We start from the raw sequence: 22,597 nt of genomic DNA, 5'->3' as shown, positions 1-22,597 counted from the left end.
AACGGCATCCATACCAGGAAGTCGTCAGTTTTCAGGCAAAACTCATTTCAGTTTGCCTGAAATCTGGTGACTTCCTAATATGGACGCGGTCACATCTGCAGCCAATGAGATGTGAAAGTGTAGCTGGCAAATGTGAAGATAGGGAATGAACAAACAGTTGTAAGAGCTAACTGGGTTGTAAACATGGTATAGACTTCCTACTGCAGCTATCTTCACTGACCTGGAAATATTCTTGTCCCTGCTTCATTTTGATATTCGTTTTTGTCAGAGTCTCTGCTCTGACAAACAATGATAAAACTGATGTAGTACAAAATCAATCAGCCCCTCCAGAATACTGCAATGCTTTTTGTGATACTCTGCACTTACAATACAAATCTCTCTCATATAATGTGGTCCACAAACAATGTAGTGTGTACGGCACAGTACATCACTGGGGCCAAGCTTCCTGCCATACAGGACATCACTGGGGCCAAGCTTCCTGCCATACAGGACATCACTGGGGCCAAGCTTCCTGCCATACAGGACATCACTGGGGCCAAGCTTCCTGCCATACAGGACATCACTGGGGCCAAGCTTCCTGCCATACAGTACATCACTGGGGCCAAGCTTCCTGCCATACAGGACATCACTGGGGCCAAGCTTCCTGCCATACAGGACATCACTGGGGCCAAGCTTCCTGCCATACAGGACATCACCGGGGACAGGCTTCCTGCCATACAAATCAAATTTTATTTGTCACATACACATGGTTAGCAGATGTTAATGCGAGTGTAGCGAAATGCTTGTGCTTCTAGTTCCGACAATGCAGTAATAACAAGTAATCTAACTAACAATTCCAAAACTACTGTCTTGTACACAGTGTAAGGGGATAAAGAATATGTACATAAGGATATATGAATGAGTGATGGTACAGAGCAGCATAGGCAAGATACAGTAGATGGTATCGAGTACAGTATGTACAAATGAGATGAGTATGTAAACAAAGTGGCATAGTTTAAAGTGGCTAGTGATACATGTATTACATAAGGATACAGTCGATGATATAGAGTACAGTATATACGTATGCATATGAGATGAATAATGTAGGGTAAGTAACATTATATAAGGTAGCATTGTTTAAAGTGGCTAGTGATATATTTACATCATTTCCCATCAATTCCCATTATTAAAGTGGCTGGAGTTGAGTCAGTGTCAGTGTGTTGGCAGCAGCCACTCAGTGTTAGTGGTGGCTGTTTAACAGTCTGATGGCCTTGAGATAGAAGCTGTTTTTCAGTCTCTCGGTCCCAGCTTTGATGCACCTGTACTGACCTCGCCTTCTGGATGATAGCGGGGTGAACAGGCAGTGGCTCGGGTGGTTGATGTCCTTGATGATCTTTATGGCCTTCCTGTGACATCGGGTGGTGTAGGTGTCCTGGTGGGCAGGTAGTTTGCCCCCGGTGATGCGTTGTGCAGACCTCACTACCCTCTGGAGAGCCTTACGGTTGAGGGCGGTGCAGTTGCCATACCAGGCGGTGATACAGCCCGCCAGGATGCTCTCGATTGTGCATCTGTAGAAGTTTGTGAGTGCTTTTGGTGACAAGCCGAATTTCTTCAGCCTCCTGAGGTTGAAGAGGCGCTGTTGCGCCTTCTTCACGATGCTGTCTGTGTGAGTGGACCAATTCAGTTTGTCTGTGATGTGTATGCCGAGGAACTTAAAACTTGCTACCCTCTCCACTACTGTTCCATCGATGTGGATAGCGGGGTGTTCCCTCTGCTGTTTCCTGAAGTCCACAATCATCTCCTTAGTTTTGTTGACGTTGAGTGTGAGGTTATTTTCCTGACACCACACTCCGAGGGCCCTCACCTCCTCCCTGTAGGCCGTCTCGTCGTTGTTGGTAATCAAGCCTACCACTGTTGTGTCGTCCGCAAACTTGATGATTGAGTTGGAGGCGTGCGTGGCCACGCAGTCGTGGGTGAACAGGGAGTACAGGAGAGGGCTCAGAACGCACCCTTGTGGGGCCCCAGTGTTGAGGATCAGCGGGGAGGAGATGTTGTTGCCTACCCTCACCACCTGGGGGCGGCCCGTCAGGAAGTCCAGTACCCAGTTGCACAGGGCGGGGTCGAGACCCAGGGTCTCGAGCTTGATGACGAGCTTGGAGGGTACTATGGTGTTGAATGCCGAGCTGTAGTCGATGAACAGCATTCTCACATAGGTATTCCTCTTGTCCAGATGGGTTAGGGCAGTGTGCAGTGTGGTTGAGATTGCATCGTCTGTGGACCTATTTGGGCGGTAAGCAAATTGGAGTGGGTCTAGGGTGTCATCACCTCCACCCATACAGGACATCACTGGGGCCAAGCTTCCTGCCATACAGGACATCACTGGGGCAAAGCTTCCTGTCATACAGGACATCACTGGGGCCAAGCTTCCTGCCATACAGGACATCACTGGGGCCAAGCTTCCTGCCATACAGGACATCCAGGACCTTTATACCAGGAGGTGTCAGAAGAAAGACCAAAAAATTGTCAAAGACTCCAGTCACCCAAGTCATAGACTGTTCTCTCTGCTACCACACGGCAAGCGGTACCAGAGCGCCTAGTCTAGGACTAAGAGGCTTCTAAACAGCTTCTATCCCCAATCCATAAGACTGCTGAACAATTAATAAAATGACCATCCGGACTATTTACATTGACAACCCGCTTTTGTTTTCACACTGCTGCTACTCGTTGTTTATTATCTTTGCATATTCACTTTAACCCCTACCTACATGTACAAAATACATTGACTAACCTGTACCCCTGCACATTGACTTGGTACCGGTACCCCCCGTATATAGCCTCATTATTGTTATTTTATTGTTACTTTCTAGTTTATTTTTTACTTTAGTTAAAATGTTATCAACTCTATTTCTTCAACTGCATTGTTGGGCTTGTAAATAACATTTCACGGTAAGGTTGTATTCGGCGCATGTGACAAATAACATTTGATTTGATTTGGAAGTATGTCAAGACCACTGGGCCCCAATCAGTCCTCTTCAGTCCCAAGTGCTGCATGGCTTTGCATGGTCCCTGAGGGTGGTGGTAACAGACTGGCACTGACTGGGACCTGTGACCCCCTATTCTCCAAAGGGCTTTGGTCAACAGAAGTGCACTACGTAGGGGATATGGGGACTATTTAGGACTGAATGTTCTCTCATTGTTGTTGACTGGAAAGGACAAGGTGTATTGCAACGTCGTCATGTTAACATTTAACCGTAGAGGTTTCTGTAACCATGGTAATCCACGTGCATCTACAACAATACATGTTAACGCTTAACCGTAGAGGTTTCTGTAACCATGGTAATCCACGTGCATCTACAACAATACATGATGATCTGCTTAAAATACACTGCTCAAAAAAATAAAGGGAACACTAAAATAACACATCCTAGATCTGAATGAATTAAATATTCTTATTAAATACTTTTTTCTTTACATAGTTGAATATGCTGACAACAAAATCACACAACAATTATCAATGGAAATCAAATTTATCAACCCATGGAGGTCTGGATTTGGAGTCAAAATTAAAGTGGAAAACCACACTACAGCCTGATCCAACTTTGATGTAATGTCCTTATAACAAGTCAAAATGAGGCTCAGTAGTGTGTGTGGCCTCCACGTGCCTGTATGACCTCCCTACAACGCCTGGGCATGCTCCTGATGAGGTGGCAGATGGTCTCCTGAGGGATCTCCTCCCAGACCTGGACTAAATCATCCGCCAACTGGACAGTCTGTGGTGCAACGTGGGGTTGGTGGATGGAGCGAGACATGATGTCCCAGATGTGCTCAATTGGATTCAGGTCTGGGGAATGGGCGGGCCAGTCCATAGCATCAATGCCTTCCTCTTGCAGGAACTGCTGACACACTCCAGCCACATGAGGTCTAGCATTGTCTTGCATTAGGAGGAACCCAGGGCCAACCGCATCAGCATATGGTCTCACAACTGGTCTGAGGATCTCATCTCGGTACCTAATGGCAGTCAGGCTACCTCTGGCGAGCACATGGAGGGCTGTGCGGCCCCCCAAAGAAATGCCACCCCACACCATGACTGACCCACCGCCAAACCGGTCATGCTGGAGGATGTTGCAGGCAGCAGAACGTTCTCCACAGCGTCTCCAGACTGTCACGTCTGTCACATGTGCTCAGTGTGAACCTGCTTTCATCTGTGAAGAGCACAGGGCGCCAGTGGCGAATTTGCCAATCTTGGTGTTCTCTGGCAAATGCAAAACGTCCTGCACGGTGTTGGGCTGTAAGCACAGCCCCCACCTGTGGACGTCGGGCCCTCATACAACCCTCATGGAGTCTGTTTCTTCACATTTGTGGCCTGCTGGAGGTCATTTTGCAGGGCTCTGGCAGTGCTCCTCCTGCTCCTCCTTGCACAAAGGCGGAGGTAGCGGTCCTGCTGCTGGGTTGTTGCCCTCCTACGGCCTCCTCCACGTCTCCTGATGTACTGGCCTGTCTCCTGGTAGCGCCTCCATGCGCTGGACACTACGCTGACAGACACAGCAAACCTTCTTGCCACAGCTCGCATTGATGTGCCATCCTGGATGAGCTGCACTACCTGAGCCACTTGTGTGGGTTGTAGACTCCGTCTCATGCTACCACTAGAGTGAAAGCACCGCCAGCATTCAAAAGTGACCAAAACATCAGCCAGGAAGCATAAGAACTGAGAAGTGGTCTGTGGTCACCACCTGCAGAACCACTCCTTTATTGGGGGTGTCTTGCTAATTGCCTATAATTTCCACCGGTTGTCTATTCCATTTGCACAACAGCATGTGAAATATATTGTCAATCAGTGTTGCTTCCTAAGTGGACAGTTTGATTTCACAGAAGTGTGATTGACTTGGAGTTACATTGTGTTGTTTAAGTGTTCCCTTAATTTTTTTGAGCAGTGTACATTACCATGATGATGGGGACTTTATTTTAGGGTCAGGGTTCAGAAAGTATTTTACTGTCAGACATTATGTTGCCATTGTGTATGTAGGCCTACACTGTAGCAAAGGAAATGGTAAGAGTGAAGCTACCTGGATGAATTGGCTATGCTATTGTAGATAGAATGAGTGCATTATGTTTGGAAGTCCTGCAGTCCATCAAGTTGTAATGGAGGAAATTAAAGTTGAGCAGAGCTTGCCCATGAAGAGAGAGTGTCTTTCCTGATTAAGATTTTCTGCTAACAAAGAGAGACGTTTGTCCATTGTACAGAAAGAAAAGGGTGATTCACTGGACAGGGGCGGCAGGGTAGCCTAGTGGTCAGCGCGTTGGACTAGTAACCGGAAGGTTGCAACCCCTGAGCTGACAAGGTACTTGTCGTTCTGCCCCTGAACAGGCAGTTAACCCATTGTTCCTAGGCCGTCATTGAAAATAAGAATTTGTTCTTAACTGACTTGCCTAGTTAAATAAATAAAAATATGTAGAACAAGTTGTTTCCACAGCTTCTGGTTGAATAATAAGAGAATACAGAGAAATAACAGCCCGGTCACGTTTGTTGTGCATTTGGAAAATTTCACACACACGAAGATGACTTCCTGTCACGGGCTTATCAATAGACAGGGTGAGAGACCTGCAATTCTTAATTTATTATGCGCTGTCAATGTACTCTAGAAGAAATATAGTAGATGGATTGTGTCCGAAAGTGATTGATTGACCTATTTTATGTGCCCATTTATGTACATCCTGTCCGGATGTTCTCACACTATGGAGTGAGTGCTTATGTAACCTGATAGTGCAGCTGTTTTGGGTAAAGCATGTGTTTGCAATAAAGCTGTCCTGGTGATTGATGTGTAGTGACCTTGTTGAACTGAAAGAAGATGTGAAACAGTTACGAAATTTGGGAATTTATGTAATGAATCCCTGGCTTCAAATAGTATTTGAAATCTTTCTTTAGAAATCTGAGCATTTGATTGGAGTGCCAGATAGGCAGGATTTGCACTTTTGGGATTGTTCCCTTGGTTCCATTGTACCAGGCAAATATAGAAAATGCAGTTTGATCCCTGGTCTGATGGACACTGTATTTCCCACCACATTCCCTCACTAACCAACCAGTGACAGTCAGTCAGTGATGGGTGACTGGGAATAGATGTCATTTTGTTAAAGGAGAGGCTGTTGTGACACTGCATGGAAGGTGCTGTTAATTCTCTCCTCAATATAATCTCTATACCTGTCTCTCTCTCTCTACCTCTCTCTCTCTCTGTTTTCACAAGCTCTCATGTTCTCTCTCTCCTGGATGAGAGGTGTCATTTCGACCATGGGTAATCAGTTTGGGTGGCAGCAGGCATCTACAGTGGGGCAAAAAAGTATTTAGTCAGCCACCAATTGTGCAAGTTCTCCCACTTAAAGATGAGAGAGGCCTGTAATTTTCATCATAGGTACACTTCAAATATGACAGACAAAATGAGAAAAAAAATCCAGAAAATCACAGTGTAAGATTTTTTATCAATTTATTTGCAAATGATGGTGGAAAATAAGTATTTGGTCACCTACAAACAAGCAAGATTTCTGGCTCTCACAGACCTGTAACTACTTCTTTAAGAGGCTCCTCTGTCCTCCACTCGTTACCTGTATTAATGGCACCTGTTTGAACTTGTTGTCAGTATAAAAGACACCTGTCCACAACCTCAAACAGTCACACTCCAAACTCCACTATGGCCAAGACCAAAGAGCTGTCAAAGGACACCAGAAACAAAATTGTAGACCTGCATCAGGCTGGGAAGACTGAATCTGCAATAGGTAAGCAGCTTGGTTTGAAGAAATCAACTGTGGGATCTCACCCCTGCATACGGAGTCGGGAGAGGTGAATTTTGAGAGCCGTGCGTTCTCCAAAACACAACCCAACCAAGCCGCACTGTCCGCTTAACACCAATGTGTCAGAGGAAACACCGTGCACCTGGTGACCGTGCATTGCACCCGGCCCACCACAGGAGTCACTAGTGCGTGATGGGACGAGAACATTCCTTGTGCTGTGTGAGTGTTGTGCTGTGTGAGTGTTGTGCTGTGTGAGTGTTGTGTTAAGTGAGTGTTGTGTTGTGTGAGTGTTGTGTTAAGTGAGTGTTGTGTTGTGTTGTGTGAGTGTTGTGTTAAGTGAGTGTTGGGTTGTGTGAGTGTTGTGTTAAGTGAGTGTTGTGTTGTGTTGTGTGAGTGTTGTGTTAAGTGAGTGTTGTGTTGTGCTTTGTTAAGTGAGTGTTGTGTTAAGTGAGTGTTGGGTTGTGTGAGTGTTGTGCTGTGTGAGTGTTGTGTTAAGTGAGTGTTGTGTTGTGTGAGTGTTGTGTTAAGTGAGTGTTGTGTTGTGTTGTGAGAGTGTTGGGTTAAGTGAGTGTTGTGTTGTGTTTTGTTAAGTGAGTGTTGTGTTAAGTGAGTGTTGGGTTGTGTGAGTGTTGTGCTGTGTGAGTGTTGTGTTAAGTGAGTGTTGTGTTGTGTGAGTGTTGTGTTAAGTGAGTGTTGTGTTGTGTGAGTGTTGGGTTAAGTGAGTGTTGTGTTGTGTTTTGTTAAGTGAGTGTTGTGTTAAGTGAGTGTTGGGTTGTGTGAGTGTTGTGTTGTGTGAGTGTTGTGTTGTGTGAGTGTTGTGTTAAGTGAGTGTTGTGTTGTGTTTTGTTAAGTGAGTGTTGTGTTAAGTGAGTGTTGGGTTAAGTGAGTGTTGTGTTGTGTGGGTGTTGTGTTAAGTGAGTGTTGTGTTGTGTGAGTGTTGTGTTAAGTGAGTGTTGTGTTGTGTGAGTGTTGTGTTAAGTGAGTGTTGTGTTGTGTTGTGTGAGTGTTGTGTTAAGTGAGTGTTGTGTTGTGTTTTGTTAAGTGAGTGTTGTGTTAAGTGAGTGTTGGGTTGTGTGAGTGTTGTGTTGTGTGAGTGTTGTGTTGTGTGAGTGTTGTGTTAAGTGAGTGTTGTGTGAGTGTTGTGTTAAGTGAGTGTTGTGTAGTCTACAGCCACAGCCATTACAATGAGCCTGTCCTTATCATTCCTCTAGCCTACAGCCACAGCTGTTACAATGAGCCTGTCCTTATCATTCCTCTAGTCTACAGCCACAGCTGTTACAATGAGCCTGTCCTTATCATTCCTCTAGTCTACAGCCACAGCTGTTACAATGAGCCTGTCCTTATCATTCCTCTAGCCTACAGCCACGGCTGTTACAATGAGCCTGTCCTTATCATTCCTCTAGTCTACAGCCACAGCTGTTACAATGAGCCTGTCCTTATCATTCCTCTAGTCTACAGCCACGGCTGTTACAATGAGCCTGTCCTTATCATTCCTCTAGTCTACAGCCACGGCTGTTACAATGAGCCTGTCCTTATCATTCCTCTAGTCTACAGCCACGGCTGTTACAATGAGCCTGTCCTTATCATTCCTCTAGTCTACAGCCACAGCTATTACTATGAGCCTGTCCTCCCCATTCCTCCATCCACCAGCCTCCACTGCTGCCAAAAGCCATGATGGAGATGGAGCCATATATACAGATATACTATCTCTGGCTTTGCTGTCCGCTGTCTGCCGCTCATCATTCATTCACTAACACTGTCATTGTCAATCCCCGTCTAAGAGGATAATATCATCAACTTAAAACCCACGGCATAGATACAAGCCTCCATCATAATGTTATTTATCCCCGTTATACACTAGGTAACACTGATATACCGTGTCTGCCATAATATGCTCATATTTATGTATCGCTGGATAGACGACTGCAGATATAGATTGCTCTGGGCTGTTCTGGCCTCAGCCTCATTGGCTTTCTCCTGTCTCAATATTAAGGCCTGGTCTATCCCGTTGTCATGGCTGTGCACTCGGAAAAGTCATATCCTTTCTATTCACAATCCTAGCTAATGGTACGTAGATACAGTGCCTTGCGAAAGTATTCGGCCCCCTTGAACTTTGCGACCTTTTGCCACATTTCAGGCTTCAAACATAAAGATATAAAACTGTATTTTTTTGTGAAGAATCAACAACAAGTGGGACACAATCATGAAGTGGAACGACATTTATTGGATATTTCAAACTTTTTTAACAAATCAAAAACTGAAACATTGGGAGTGCAAAATTATTCAGCCCCTTTACTTTCAGTGCAGCAAACTCTCTCCAGAAGTTCAGTGAGGATCTCTGAACGATCCAATGTTGACCTAAATGACTAATGATGATAAATACAATCCACCTGTGTGTAATCAAGTCTCCGTATAAATGCACCTGCACTGTGATAGTCTCAGAGGTCCGTTAAAAGCGCAGAGAGCATCATGAAGAACAAGGAACACACCAGGCAGGTCCGAGATACTGTTGTGAAGAAGTTTAAAGCCGGATTTGGATACAAAAAGATTTCCCAAGCTTTAAACATCCCAAGGAGCACTGTGCAAGCGATAATATTGAAATGGAAGGAGTATCAGACCACTGCAAATCTACCAAGACCTGGCCGTCCCTCTAAACTTTCAGCTCATACAAGGAGAAGACTGATCAGAGATGCAGCCAAGAGGCCCATGATCACTCTGGATGAACTGCAGAGATCTACAGCTGAAGTGGGAGACTCTGTCCATAGGACAACAATCAGTCGTATATTGCACAAATCTGGCCTTTATGGAAGAGTGGCAAGAAGAGAGCCATTTCTTAAAGATATCCATAAAAAGTGTCGTTTGAAGTTTGCCACAAGCCACCTGGGAGACACACCAAACATGTGGAAGAAGGTGCTCTGGTCAGATGAAACCAAAATTGAACTTTTTGGCAACAATGCAAAACGTTATGTTTGGCGTAAAAGCAACACAGCTGAACACACCATCCCCACTGTCAAACATGGTGGTGGCAGCATCATGGTTTGGGCCTGCTTTTCTTCAGCAGGGACAGGGAAGATGGTTAAAATTGATGGGAAGATGGATGGAGCCAAATACAGGACCATTCTGGAAGAAAACCTGATGGAGTCTGCAAAAGACCTGAGACTGGGACGGAGATTTGTCTTCCAACAAGACAATGATCCAAAACATAAAGCAAAATCTACAATGGAATGGTTCAAAAATAAACATATCCAGGTGTTAGAATGGCCAAGTCAAAGTCCAGACCTAAATCCAATCGAGAATCTGTGGAAAGAACTGAAAACTGCTGTTCACAAATGCTCTCCATCCAACCTCACTGAGCTCGAGCTGTTTTGCAAGGAGGAATGGGAAAAGATTTCAGTCTCTCGATGTGCAAAACTGATAGAGACATACCCCAAGCGACTTACAGCTGTAATCGCAGCAAAAGGTGGCGCTACAAAGTATTAACTTAAGGGGGCTGAATAATTTTGCACGCCCAATTTTTCAGTTTTTGATCTGTTAAAAAAGTTTGAAATATCCAATAAATGTCGTTCCACTTCATGATTGTGTCCCACTTGTTGCTGATTCTTCACAAAAAATACAGTTTTATATCTTTATGTTTGAAGCCTGAAATGTGGCAAAAGGTCGCAAAGTTCAAGGGGGCCGAATACTTTCGCAAGGCACTGTATATCTGTCATCACTAAGTTAGCACTAATCATGTTTATGCAATATAATAATCATCATAAGAATACTATCCGCAACCACCTGAATGACACTTTATTGGTGTGTGATGGTGACTGATCTATCTCTGTCTGTCTGTCTGTCTGTCTGTATGTCTGTCTGTCTGTCTGTCTGTCTGTCTGTCTGTCTGTCTGTCTGTCTGTCTGTCTGTCTGTCTGTCTGTCTGTCTGTCTGTCTGTCTGTCTGTCTGTCTGTCTGTCTGTCTGTCTCTCTGTCTGTCTCTCTCTCTCTCTCTCTCTCTGTCTCTCTCTGTCTGTCTCTCTCTCTAATACAGCTATGTGTAGCAGTGCTGTAAATTATTAATATTCCTGTATTGTTTGTGATACTGCTATGAGACCCAATCCTAACCCTTTCTACCAGGGATGAAATGGGTAGAAACAAGTCTCTAACCATGATTCATCCACAGTGTGATGATCTTAACAGAATGCTGCAGTAGAGGAACCTACAGGATACCGTACATGTTCACTGTCTCACTTGGACAACAACCAACTTGTTTACGTAAACAAACAAACAAAGTGTCACCCAGATAAACAACTGTCTGTGAGTCTGGGGGTTAACTGCATGTTGGCTTGTATCCTGTATCACATTAGACGCTCTGATGCCAGGACTATACGGAGCAACAGAAAGCTTTAGATGAGCCCAGGCTCCTGGATCACGAGGATAGAGCTGGCATTTTAAATTCAAATGAGCCCCAACAGCTTTGTGGTGGTATTGTTCCAGCAGGACAGACAGACAGACAGTGTTGTTGAATACTGTAGGTCCTGTTGTCTGGTAATGAAGTGGATCTTCTCTTCATAGCTGGACCCGAGAGAGAAGAGTCTCTCTGTGTGTGTGTGTGTGTGTGTGTGTGTGTGTGTGTGTGTGTGTGTGTGTGTGTGTGTGTGTGTGTGTGTGTGTGCGTGTGTGCGTGTGTGCGTGTGTGCGTGTGTGCGTGTGTGCGTGTGTGCGTGTGTGCGTGTGTGCGTGTGTGCGTGTGTGCGCGTGTGCGCGTGTGCGCGTGTGCGCGCGTGTGCGCGTGTGCGCGTGTGCGCGTGTGCGCGTGTGCGTGTGTGCGTGTGTGTGTGTGTGCGTGCGTGTGTGCGTGTGCGTGTGCGTGTGCGTGTGTGTGTGTGTGTGTGTGTGTGTGTGCGTGTCCATTGACTGCTCTGATTGCCTACCCCATAAAGCTTCACCCTCCTTTAACGGAGCCAAGTCGTGCCAGAAGATGAGACAAAAAGAGGGATTGAGATACAGAGGGAGTGACTTCACCAGATAGGCTTACAGAATAATGTGGAGATAGGAAAACAGAGGACGATTGACGTGTTTGGAGAGGGAGGTAGAGATATACAGGAGGGAGAGAGATGGAGACAGAGAGAAGCAATCTGTGTGAATTAGCAAGAGAACAAGAGAGACAGAAAGACATAAAGCTAGAGAGAGAGAGAGAGAGAGAGACAGACTTAAACTATTTGCACTTTACATAGCAATAATATAACACTTGAAATGTGTTATAGTCCTTTTTTGTGGCACCTGACCACACGACTGAACAGTAGTTCAGGTGCGACAAAACTAGGGCCTGTAGGACCTGCCTTGTTGATAGAGTTGTTCAGAAAGCAGGGCATTGCTTTATTATAGACAGACTTCTCCCCATCTTAGCTACTAAATCAAATCAAATTTATTGGTCACATACACATAGTTAGCAGATGTTAATGAGAGTGTAGCGAAATGCTTGTGCTTCTTGTTCCGACAGTGCAGTAATAACCAACGAGTAATCTAACCTAACAACTCCAAAACTACTACCTTATACACAGAAGTGTAAAGGGATAAAGAATATGTACATAAAGATATGAATGAGTGATGGTACAGAACGGCATAGGCAAGATGCAGTAGATGGTATCGAGTACAGTATATACATATGAGGTGAGTAATGTAGGGTATGTAAACAACATGGCATAGTTTAAAGTGGCTAGTGATACATGTATTACATAAAGATGCAGTAGATGATATAGAGTACAGCATATGAACAATGAATAATGTAGGGTATGTAAACATTATATTAAGTAGCATTGTTTAAAGTGGCTAGTGATATATACGCTGATTCAGTGAGCGAGTTCATTAGAACATGCATTGAAGAAGTCGTTCCCATTGCAACGATTAAAACATTCCCAAACCAGAAACCGTGGATTGATGGCAGCGTTCGTGTGAAACTGAAAGCGAGAACCACTGCTTTTAACCAGGGCAAGGTGACCGGAAACATGACCGAATACAAACAGTGTAGCTATTCCTTCCACAAGGCAATCAAACAAGCTAAGCGTCAAAATAGAGACAAAGTATTATTGTATCAACATGTTTTGACCATGACAGTTTACAATCCAGGGTTACTCCAAGCAGTTTAGTCATCTCAACTTTCTCAATTTCCACATTATTTATTGCAAGATTTAGTTGAGGTTTAGGGTTTAGTGAGTGTTTTGTTTCAAATATAATGCTTTTAGTTTTAGAAATATTTAGGGCTAACTTATTCCTTGCCAGCCACTCTGAAACTAACTGCAGCTCTTTGTTGAGTGTTGCAGTCATTTCAGTCGCTTTAGTAGCTGACGTGTATAGTGTTGAGTCATCCGCATACATTGGCACTCTGGCTTTACTCAAAGTCAGTGGCATGTCGTTAGTAAAAACAAATAAAAGCAAGGTGCCTAAACAGCTGCCCTGGGGAATTCCTGAATCTAACAGCATTATATTTGAGAGGCTTCCATTAAAGAACACCCTCTGTGTTCTGTTAGACAAGTAACTCTTTATCCACATAATAGTAGGGGGTGTAAAGCCATAACATATAAGTTTTTCCAGCAGCAGACTATGATCGATAATGTCAAAAGCTGCACTGAAGTCTAACAAGAAAGCCCCCACAATAATTTTATCATCAATTTCTCTCAGCCAATCATCAGTCATTTGTGTAAGTGCTGTGCTTGTTGATTGTCCTTCCCTATAAGCATGCTGAAATTCTGTTGTCAGTTTGTTTACTGTGAAATAGCATTGTATCTGGTCAAACACAATTTTTTCCAGAAGTTTACTAAGGGTTGGTAACAGACTGGTTGGTCGGCTATTTAAGCCAGTAAAAGGGGGCTTTACTATTCTTAGGTAGCGGAATGGACACACTTTCTAGTTGGCTTAAATTGAAGATGTGGCAATATCATCTGCTATTATCCTCAGTCATTTTCCATGCAGAATGTCACACCCTGGTGGCTTGTCATTATTGATAGACAACAATAATTTTTTCTCCTCTTCCACCCTCACTTTACAGAATTCAAAAGTACGATTCTTGTCTTCCATAATTTGGGCCGATATACTTGGATGTGTAGTGTCAGCGTTTGTTGCTGGCATGTCAAGTTTGCAGAAAAATGTTTGCTTATCTTGCAAATGAAAAAGTTTGCAACCGAGGACAGACTAATTTTACGTGTTACGCGCTTCAGCACTCGGTTGTCACGCTCTCCTAGACGTTTCCACTTCACAATAACAGCACTTACAGTTAACCGGGGCAGATCTAGCAGGGCAGAAATTTGATGTACTGACTTGTTGGACAGATAGCATCATATGACGGTGCCACGTTGAAAGTCACTGAGCTCTTCTGTAAGGCCAATGTTTGTCACTCGAGATTGCAAGGCTGTGTGCTCGATTTTATACACCTGTCAGCAATGGGTGTGGATGAAATAGTCAAATCCACAAATTTGAAGGGGGGTCCAGATACTTTTGTATAGATAGTGTATGTTTCCCATGCCAATAAACCCCATTTTGAGAGAGAGAGAGAGAGACTGAGAGAGAGAGAGCGAGAGAGAGAGAGAGAGAGAGAGAGAGCATCAATGTTCCTGATTTCTGCAGGCTGTGGGCCTTATGTGGTCTGTTTTAACACTCCTCCTCACCATCTGTCACTTCACAGTCAGGGAACACTTTAATACTGAACCAATAGCATTCATTTCACCAGACAGATTTCAGCTCCGTTCCATACTGTTACTGCTCTTTTATCCTCCCTCTTCTCTCCCAGAACATGGTTTCTCACTTAACGTGCCTCCATTGCCCCATGTATAGCAGAGCATGTGTAATTCTCTCTGTCAAGCAGCAGTAATGTTTAGTGGTTGGGGTTTTTCAACCAGGCCAACAGGCTATGACAGTGTTAGGCACGTCCTTGTGTTGGAGTGTGTGTGAGGTTCCTTTCGTCTCTCAACCTCGCCATTGTCGTTCGGTTTTATGAAGTGTCCGATAAAAATCATATTTTTTTACAGTCCAAGGCTTTATTCCGGTCTCTCTATGTGAAGTGTTTTTTCTACAGTTTTTTACTGTCTCTGTCTCTGTCTGTCTGTCTCTCTCTCTCTCTCTCTCTCTCTCTTTCTTTCTCTCTCCCTCTCTCTCTCTCTCTCTCTCTCTCTCTCTCTCTCTCTCTCTCTCTCTCCGTCCCTCTCTCTGTCTCTCTTTCTCTCTCTCTCCGTCTCTCTCTCTGTCTCTCTGTTTGAATGAACTCTTAGGACATAACAGCTATTTTGCAGGCAGGATATTGAGAGACTATGAATCCTTTGTCCTGGGTTTTAAAGATGGCAGCTAGTGTGTCAATCTGACATCTTTTGGGAATATTTCAGAGACATCGCTCGCATTTTTAGACAGACATAAAAAGAGCAGAATATCACCGTCTGAGAGAGTAGCAATCCTTGGTATTGAGGTGACAGCTGTGGTTCCTGAGAGATCACACAATCCCTCGTTCACACACACACAAACACACACACACACACACACACACACACACACACACACACACACACACACACACACACACACACACACACACACACACACACACACACACACACACACACACACACACACACAGGCAGGATCAGGGAAAGTAATCAGCGTCTCAGGAACATTTTGCCTGATTGGTTATTCATGACCTCGTCTTGCATTGTTTTTCTGTCTCATGGAGCTCTGTGATGCCTGTCTTTTTTAATGACTAATTGAGGCTAATTATCTCTGTGTGTGTGTGTGTGTGTGTGTGTGTGTGTGTGTGTGTGTGTGTGTGTGTGTGTGTGTGTGTGTGTGTGTGTGTGTGTGTGTGTGTGTGTGTGTGTGTGTGTGTGTGCAGGTGAAATGAGGCATTTCCATCAAAGACATCTCTCTGGGTTTAGCTCGCTAACTGCTTGTCTTGTTCTCCGGCTGATAATGATGACAACTGAAAGGGTTTTTGGTGAACACATGTTCAATTCCAGTTTAATATTTAGCTTCTGCAAATAATGTATCCAATGGGAGATGCTGCTGCATATACAGTGCCTTTGGAAAGTATTCAGACCCCTTGACTTTTTCCACATTTTGTTAGGTTACAGCCTTATTGTAATATTCATTCAATTGTTTTGTTTTTCCCTTCACCAATCTACACACGATACCCCATAATGGCAGAGCAAAAAAAGTTTTTTTTTACCAATTTTTGCTAATTTATTACAAATAAAAAATCTGAAAAATCATATTTGCTTAAGTATTCAGACCCTTTACTCAGTACTTTGTTGAAGAACCTTTTGGCAGCGATTACAGCCTTGAGTCTTCTTGGGTATGACGCTCCAAATCAAATCAAATGTATTTATATAGCCCTTCGTACATCAGCTGATATCTCAAAGTGCTGTACAGAAACCCAGCATAAAACCCCAAACAGCAAGCAATGCAGGTGCAGAAGCACTCTGGCTAGGAAAAACTCCCTAGAAAGGCCAAAACCTAGGAAGAAATATAGAGGAACCAGGCTATGTGGGGTGGCCAGTCCTCTTCTGGCTGTGCCGGGTGGAGATTATAACAGAACATGGCTAAGATGTTCAAATGTTCATAAATGACCAGCATGGTCAAATAATAATAATCACAGGCAGAACAGTTGAAACTGGAGCAGCAGCACGGCCAGGTGGACTGGGGACAGCAAGGAGTCATCATGCCAGGTAGTCCTGAGTCATGGTCCTAGGGCTCAGGTCCTCCGAGAGAGAGAGAGAAAGAGAGAATTAGAGAGAGCATACTTAAAATCACACAGGACACTGGATAGGACAGGAGAAGTACTCCAGATATAACAAACTGACCCTAGCCCCCGACACATAAACTACTGCAGCATAAATACTGGAGGCTGAGACAGGAGGGGTTAGGAGACACTGTGGGCCCATCCGATGATACCCTTGGACAGGGCCAAACATATAACCCCACCCACTTTGCCAAAGCACAGCCCCGACACCACTAGAGGGATATCTTCAACCACCAACTTACCATCCTGAGAAAAGGCCGAGTATAGCCCACAAAGACCTCCGCCACGGCACAACCCAAGGGGGGCGCCAACCCAGACAGGAAGATCACATCAGTGACTCAACCCACTCAAGTGACACACCCCTCCTAGGGACGGCATGAAAGAGCACCAGTAAGCCAGTGACTCAGCCCCTGTAATAGGGTTAGAGGCACAGAATCCCAGTGGAAAGAGGGGAACCGGCCAGGCAGAGACAGCAAGGGCGGTTCGTTGCTCCAGAACCTTTCCGTTCACCTTCACACTCCTGGGCCAGACTACACTCAATCATATGACCCACTGAAGAGATGAGTCTTCAGTAAAGACTTAAAGGTTGAGACCGAGTTTGCGTCTCTCACATGGGTAGGCAGACCTTTCCATAAAAATGGAGCTCTATCGGAGAAAGCCCTGCCTCCAGCTGTTTGCTTAGAAATTCTAGGGACAATTAGGAAGCCTGCGTCTTGTGACCGTAGCGTACGTGTAGGTATGTACGGCAGGACCAAATCAAAGAGATAGGAGGTAGGAGCAAGCCCATGTAATGCTTTGTAGTTTAGCAGTAAAACCTTGAAATCAGCCCTTGCCTTAACAGGAAGCCAGTGTAGGGAGGCTAGCACTGGAGTAATATGATCAATTTTTTTGGTTCTGTTCAGGATTCTAGCAGCCGTATTTAGCACTAACTGAAGTTTATTTAGTGCTTTATCCGGGTAGCCGGAAAGTAGAGCATTGCAGAGGTCTAACCTAGAAGTAACAAAAGCATGGATTAATTTTTCTGCATCATTTTTGGACAAAAATGTTCTGATTTTTGCAATGTTACGTAGATGGAAAAAAGCTGTCCTTGAAACAGTCTTGATATGTTCGTCAAAAGAGAGATCAGGGTCCAGAGTAACGCCGAGGTCCTTCACAGTTTTATTTAAGACGACTGTACAACCATTAAGATTAATTGTCAGATTCAAAAGAAGATCTCTTTGTTTCTTGGGACCTAGAACAAGCATCTCTGTTTAAAAGTAGAACGTTTGCAGCCATCCACATCCTTATGTCTGAAACACAGGCTTCTGGCGAGGGCAATTTTGGGGCTTCACCATGTTTTATTGAAATGTACAGCTGTGTGTCATCCGCATAGCAGTGAAAGTTAACATTATGTTTTCGAATGACATCCCCAAGAGGTAAAATATATAGTGAAAACAATAGTGGTCCTAAAACGGAACCTTGAGGAACACCGAAATTTACAGTTGATTTGTCAGAGGACAAACCATTCACAGAGACAAACTGATATCTTTCCGACAGATAAGATCTAAACCAGGTCAGAACTTGTCCGTGTAGACCAATTTGGGTTTCCAATCTCTCCAAAAGAATGTGGTGATCGATGGTATCAAAAGCAGCACTAAGGTCTAGGAGCAAAAGGACAGATGTGGAGCCTCGGTCTGATGCCATTAAAAGGTAATTGGCCACCTTCACAAGTGCAGTCTCAGTGCTATGATCGGGTCTAAAGCCAGACTGAAGCATTTCGCATACATTGTTTGTCTTCAGGAAGGCAGTGAGCTGCTGCGCAACAGCCTTTTCTAAAAATGTTGAGAGGAATGGAAGATACGATATAGGCCAATAGTTTTTTATATTTTCTGGGTAGAGGTTTGGCTTTTTCAAGAGAGGCTTTATTACTGGCACTTTTAGTGAGTTTGGTACACATCCGGTGGATAGAGAGACATTTATTATGTTCAACATGGGAGGGCCAAGCACAGGAAGCAGCTCTTTCAGTAGTTTAGTTAGGGTCCAGTATGCAGCTTGAAGGTTTAGAGGCCATGATTATTTTCATCATTGTGTCAAGAGATATAGTACTAAAACACTTGAGTGTCTCTCTTGATCCTAGGTCCTGGCAGAGTTGTGCAGACTCAGGACAACTGAGCTTTGAAGGAATACGCAGATTTAAAGAGGAGTCCGTAATTTGCTTTCTAATAATCATGATCTTTTCCTCAAAGAGCTTGGCATACCTATATTTGGGGATTTTCTCACATTCTTCTTTGCAGATCCTCTCAAGCTCTGTCAGGTTGGATGGGGAGGGAGGTAGAGATCCGGGCTCTAGCTGGGCCACTCAAGGACATTCAAAGACTTGTCCCCAAGCCATCCCCAAGCCATTCCTGTGTTGTCTTTGCTGTGTGCTTAGGGTTGTTGTCCTGTTGGAAGGTGAACCTTTGCCCCAGTCTGAGGTCATGAGGGCACTGGAGCAGGTTTCCATCAAGGTTCTCTCTGTACTTTTCTCCGCTCATCTTTGCCTCGATCCTGACTAGTCTCCCAGTCCCTGCCGCTGAAAAACATCCCCACAGCATGATGCTACCACAATCATGCTTCACCGTAGGATGGTGCCAGGTTTCCTCCAGATGTGACGCTTGGCATTCAGGCCAAAGAGTTCAATCTTGGTTTCATCAGACCAGATAATCTTGTTTCTCATGGTCTGATAGTCTTTAGGTGCCTTTTGGCAAACTCCAAGCGGGCTGTCATGTGCCTTTTACTGAGGAGTGGTTTCCGTCTGGTCACTACCATAAAGGCCTGATTGGTGGAGCGTTGCAGAGATGGTTGTCCTTCTGGAAGGTTCTCCCATCTCCACAGAGGAACTCTAGAGATCTGTCAGAGTGACCATTGGGTTCTTGGTTGCTCAGTTTGACCGGGCGGACAGCTCCAGGAAGAGACTTGGTGGTTCAAACTTCTTCCATTTAAGAATGAAGGAGGCCACTGTCTTCTTGGGGACCTTCAATGCTGCAGACATTTCTGGTACCCTTCCCCAGATCTGTGCCTCAACACAACACAATCCTGTCTCTGAACTCTATGGACAATTCCTTCGACCTAATGGCTTGATTTTTGCTCTGACATGCACTGTCAACTGTGGGACCTCTGTCTGTCTGTCTGTCTGTCTGTCTGTCTGTCTGTCTGTCTGTCTGTCTGTCTGTCTCTCTGTCTGTCGCTGTCTCTCTCTCTCTCTCTCTCTCTCTCTCTCTCTCCTCAGACGATTCTACAGGTAATGTGCCAGTGTGTGTGTTACGATGATGTCATGTACTGTTTGTCTAAACCGTTAGGTGCTAAGTCATTAACGATGTGTGTCTCTCTCCTCAGACGATGCTACAGGTTACGGGCCGGTGTTTGAGGATCAGCCGGTCGACACCATCTACCCAGAGGAGTCACCTGAGGCCAAAATCACCATGAGCTGTCGAGCACGAGCCAACCCACCTGCCACATACACGTAACAGTCCTCCTATCACCCCTAAACCCCACCTGCTGTGCTGTGTTATACTATGTCCCTCGTCTCTCACCGTCTCTCACCCCCCCCCCAACACTCCCTAAACCCCACCTGCTGTGCTGTGTTGTACTGTATGTCCCTCGTCTCTCACCCCCCCATAACACTCCCTAAACCCCACCTACTGTGCTGTGTTGTACTGTATGTCCCTCGTCTCTCACCCCCGCCCCCCACATAACACTCCCTAAACCCCACCTACTGTACTGTGTTGTACTGTATGTCCCTCGTCTCTCACCCCCCCAACACTCCCTAAACCCCACCTACTGTGCTGTGTTGTCTGTATGTCCCTCGTCTCTCACCCCCCCCATAACACTCCCTAAACCCCACCTACTGTGCTGTGTTGTACTGTATGTCCCTTGTCTCTCACCACCCTCCCATAACATTCCCTAAACCCCACCTACTGTGCTGTGTTGTACTGTATGTCCCTCGTCTCTCACCCCCCCCCCCTTAACACTCCCTAAACCCCACCTACTGTGCTGTGTTGTACAGTATGTCAATCTGTACTCGGCATGCAGCGGTAGGAAAAGTACCCAATTGTCATACTTGAGTAAAAGTGAAAGTGAAAGTCACCCTGTAAAATATTACTTCAGTAAAAGTCCCAAAGTATTTAGTTTAAATTATACATAAGTATCAAACGTAAAAATATGAATCATTTCAAATTCCTAATATTAAGCAAAATGGACGACACCATTTTTTTAAACAGATAGCCAGGGGCACGCTCCAACACTCATAATTTACAAACAAAGCATGTGTGTTTAGAGGCAGTAGGGTTGACCATGGATGTTCTCTTGATAAGTGTGTGAATTGAACCTTTTTCCAGTCCTGATAAGCATTGAAAATGCTTACATTTGGGTGTCAGTGAAAATGAATAAAGTAAAAAGTACATAATTTTCTTTAGGAATGTAGCGAAGTAAAAGTAAAAGTTGTGATCTGTTTTGAACTGTAATGTGGCCGTTTAGGGAACCTCCTTTGGCCCAAGAGCACATGTCCGTGTCCCCTCCTCTCTCCTCAGGTGGAGATTAAACAGCAGGAATATAGACCAGGATGAAGACAACCACTACACTTTGGTGGGAGGCAACCTGGTCATCTCTAACCCCATCAAGAACAAACACGTTGGGAAGTACACCTGTAAGGCCACCAACGACTACGGCACTGTGGTCAGCAGAGAGGCCGCTGTCCAGTTTGGATGTGAGTGGAGTGGATTGGACGGGATTGGATGGGATCCCCGTCCCCATTGTTACGTAACACATTATCATTGGCAGGAAGGATGAAATGACTTTTTTAGAGCTGCCCCTTAGACTAGGCTAAGCTGTCATGCCTATGTGAGTGGAGTTGTGATTGAGAGGCAGCAGTGGCACATCATAACAGCTGTGGAAATGGAATTTGAATGGTCAAACTTTGTAGAGGGTAGCATGACATGGAATCACTTCTGCTGAATCGATAGTAAGTTCACTTTGAAAGATGACAGTTGCAAATTTCAAGCCTGCCAACTAGTTAAACACAGGTCCTGGTTTTGAAGTGGTTTTGAGAGAGAGGTTACAGGGTTTAAGAGTATTTGGAGGATCAGTGTTCTTACATAAATGAGGCGAGGGAGAGTGTGACAGTGGATTATCCAGGCTTGTTAATGAATCTGAACTCTCTCTGTCTTTCTCTCCCTACTCTCCCCGTCACTCTCTCCCTCGCCTTCTCTATTCCCCCCCCCCCGACCTCTCTCTGTCCCTCCTCTCTTTCTCCAAGACCTGGACTTCTTCTCCTCTGAGGAGAGAGAGGCGGTGTATGTGAAGGAGGGCCAGGGGGCAGTGCTGCTCTGCGCTCCTCCCCCACACTACCCAGGTAAGTGCTAGGCTAAGCTAATGGCTAATTATATGATGCTAGGTCATTGTTATGGCTAATGCTAATGCTAGACACAGATGGTGTCAAATGTATCTTACAATGTCTTGAATAGTGTCTACGTCATGTCTCAAAGTGTCTCAACACATCTCAACTGAAGTCTGAAGATGTGTGAGACATGGCTGGGTATAGTGTAGGATGAACTTTAGTGTCCTGAGGGGAAGATTCAAACGATACATTACACATTCAACATAATACACACATCATACACATTGCGCACTTTTCATATAGTCTTTTAGATAATACATATTGCACATTTGATGGACATGGGAATGAGGGAGTGCTTAAAACCTCTTAGGGCTGCAATCCCATTAACGGGATCGATATGACAACAGCCAGTGAAAGTGCAGGGCGCCAAATTCAACAGAAATCTCATAATTAAAATTCCTCAAACATACCTGTATTTTATACCGTTTACAAGGTAATCTTGTTGTTAATCCCACCACAGTGTTCGATTTCAAATATGCTTTACTGTGAAATCACCACAAGCGATTATGTTAGGTCACCACCAACTCACAGAAAAACACTGCCATTTTTCTAGCCAAAGAGTCACAAAAAGCACAAATAGAGATAAAATGAATCACTAACCTTTGATGATCTTAATCAGATGACACTCATAGGACTTCATGTTACATAATACATGTATGTTTTGTTTG

The 22,597-nt window shown here is 44.6% G+C and overlaps 1 protein-coding gene across 1 annotated transcript in view; it reads left to right on the top strand.

The window, feature by feature from the left end:
* The window catches only part of LOC139375429 (contactin-1a-like), a 227,053-nt gene that overhangs the window by 61,235 nt on the left and 143,221 nt on the right, over nt 1-22,597 (top strand). The window contains exons 4-6 of the mRNA XM_071117212.1: nt 19,871-19,997; nt 21,064-21,239; nt 21,789-21,884. Coding sequence (XP_070973313.1) covers nt 19,871-19,997; nt 21,064-21,239; nt 21,789-21,884 — 399 coding nt within the window. The remainder of the gene's footprint in view (nt 1-19,870; nt 19,998-21,063; nt 21,240-21,788; nt 21,885-22,597) is intronic.

The sequence above is a fragment of the Oncorhynchus clarkii genome, chromosome 2 (assembly GCF_045791955.1).
Source record: "Oncorhynchus clarkii lewisi isolate Uvic-CL-2024 chromosome 2, UVic_Ocla_1.0, whole genome shotgun sequence".
NCBI lineage: Eukaryota > Metazoa > Chordata > Actinopteri > Salmoniformes > Salmonidae > Oncorhynchus > Oncorhynchus clarkii.
The sequence above is the reverse complement of the archived record's forward strand: the minus strand, read 5'-3'. Positions and strand labels throughout refer to the sequence as shown.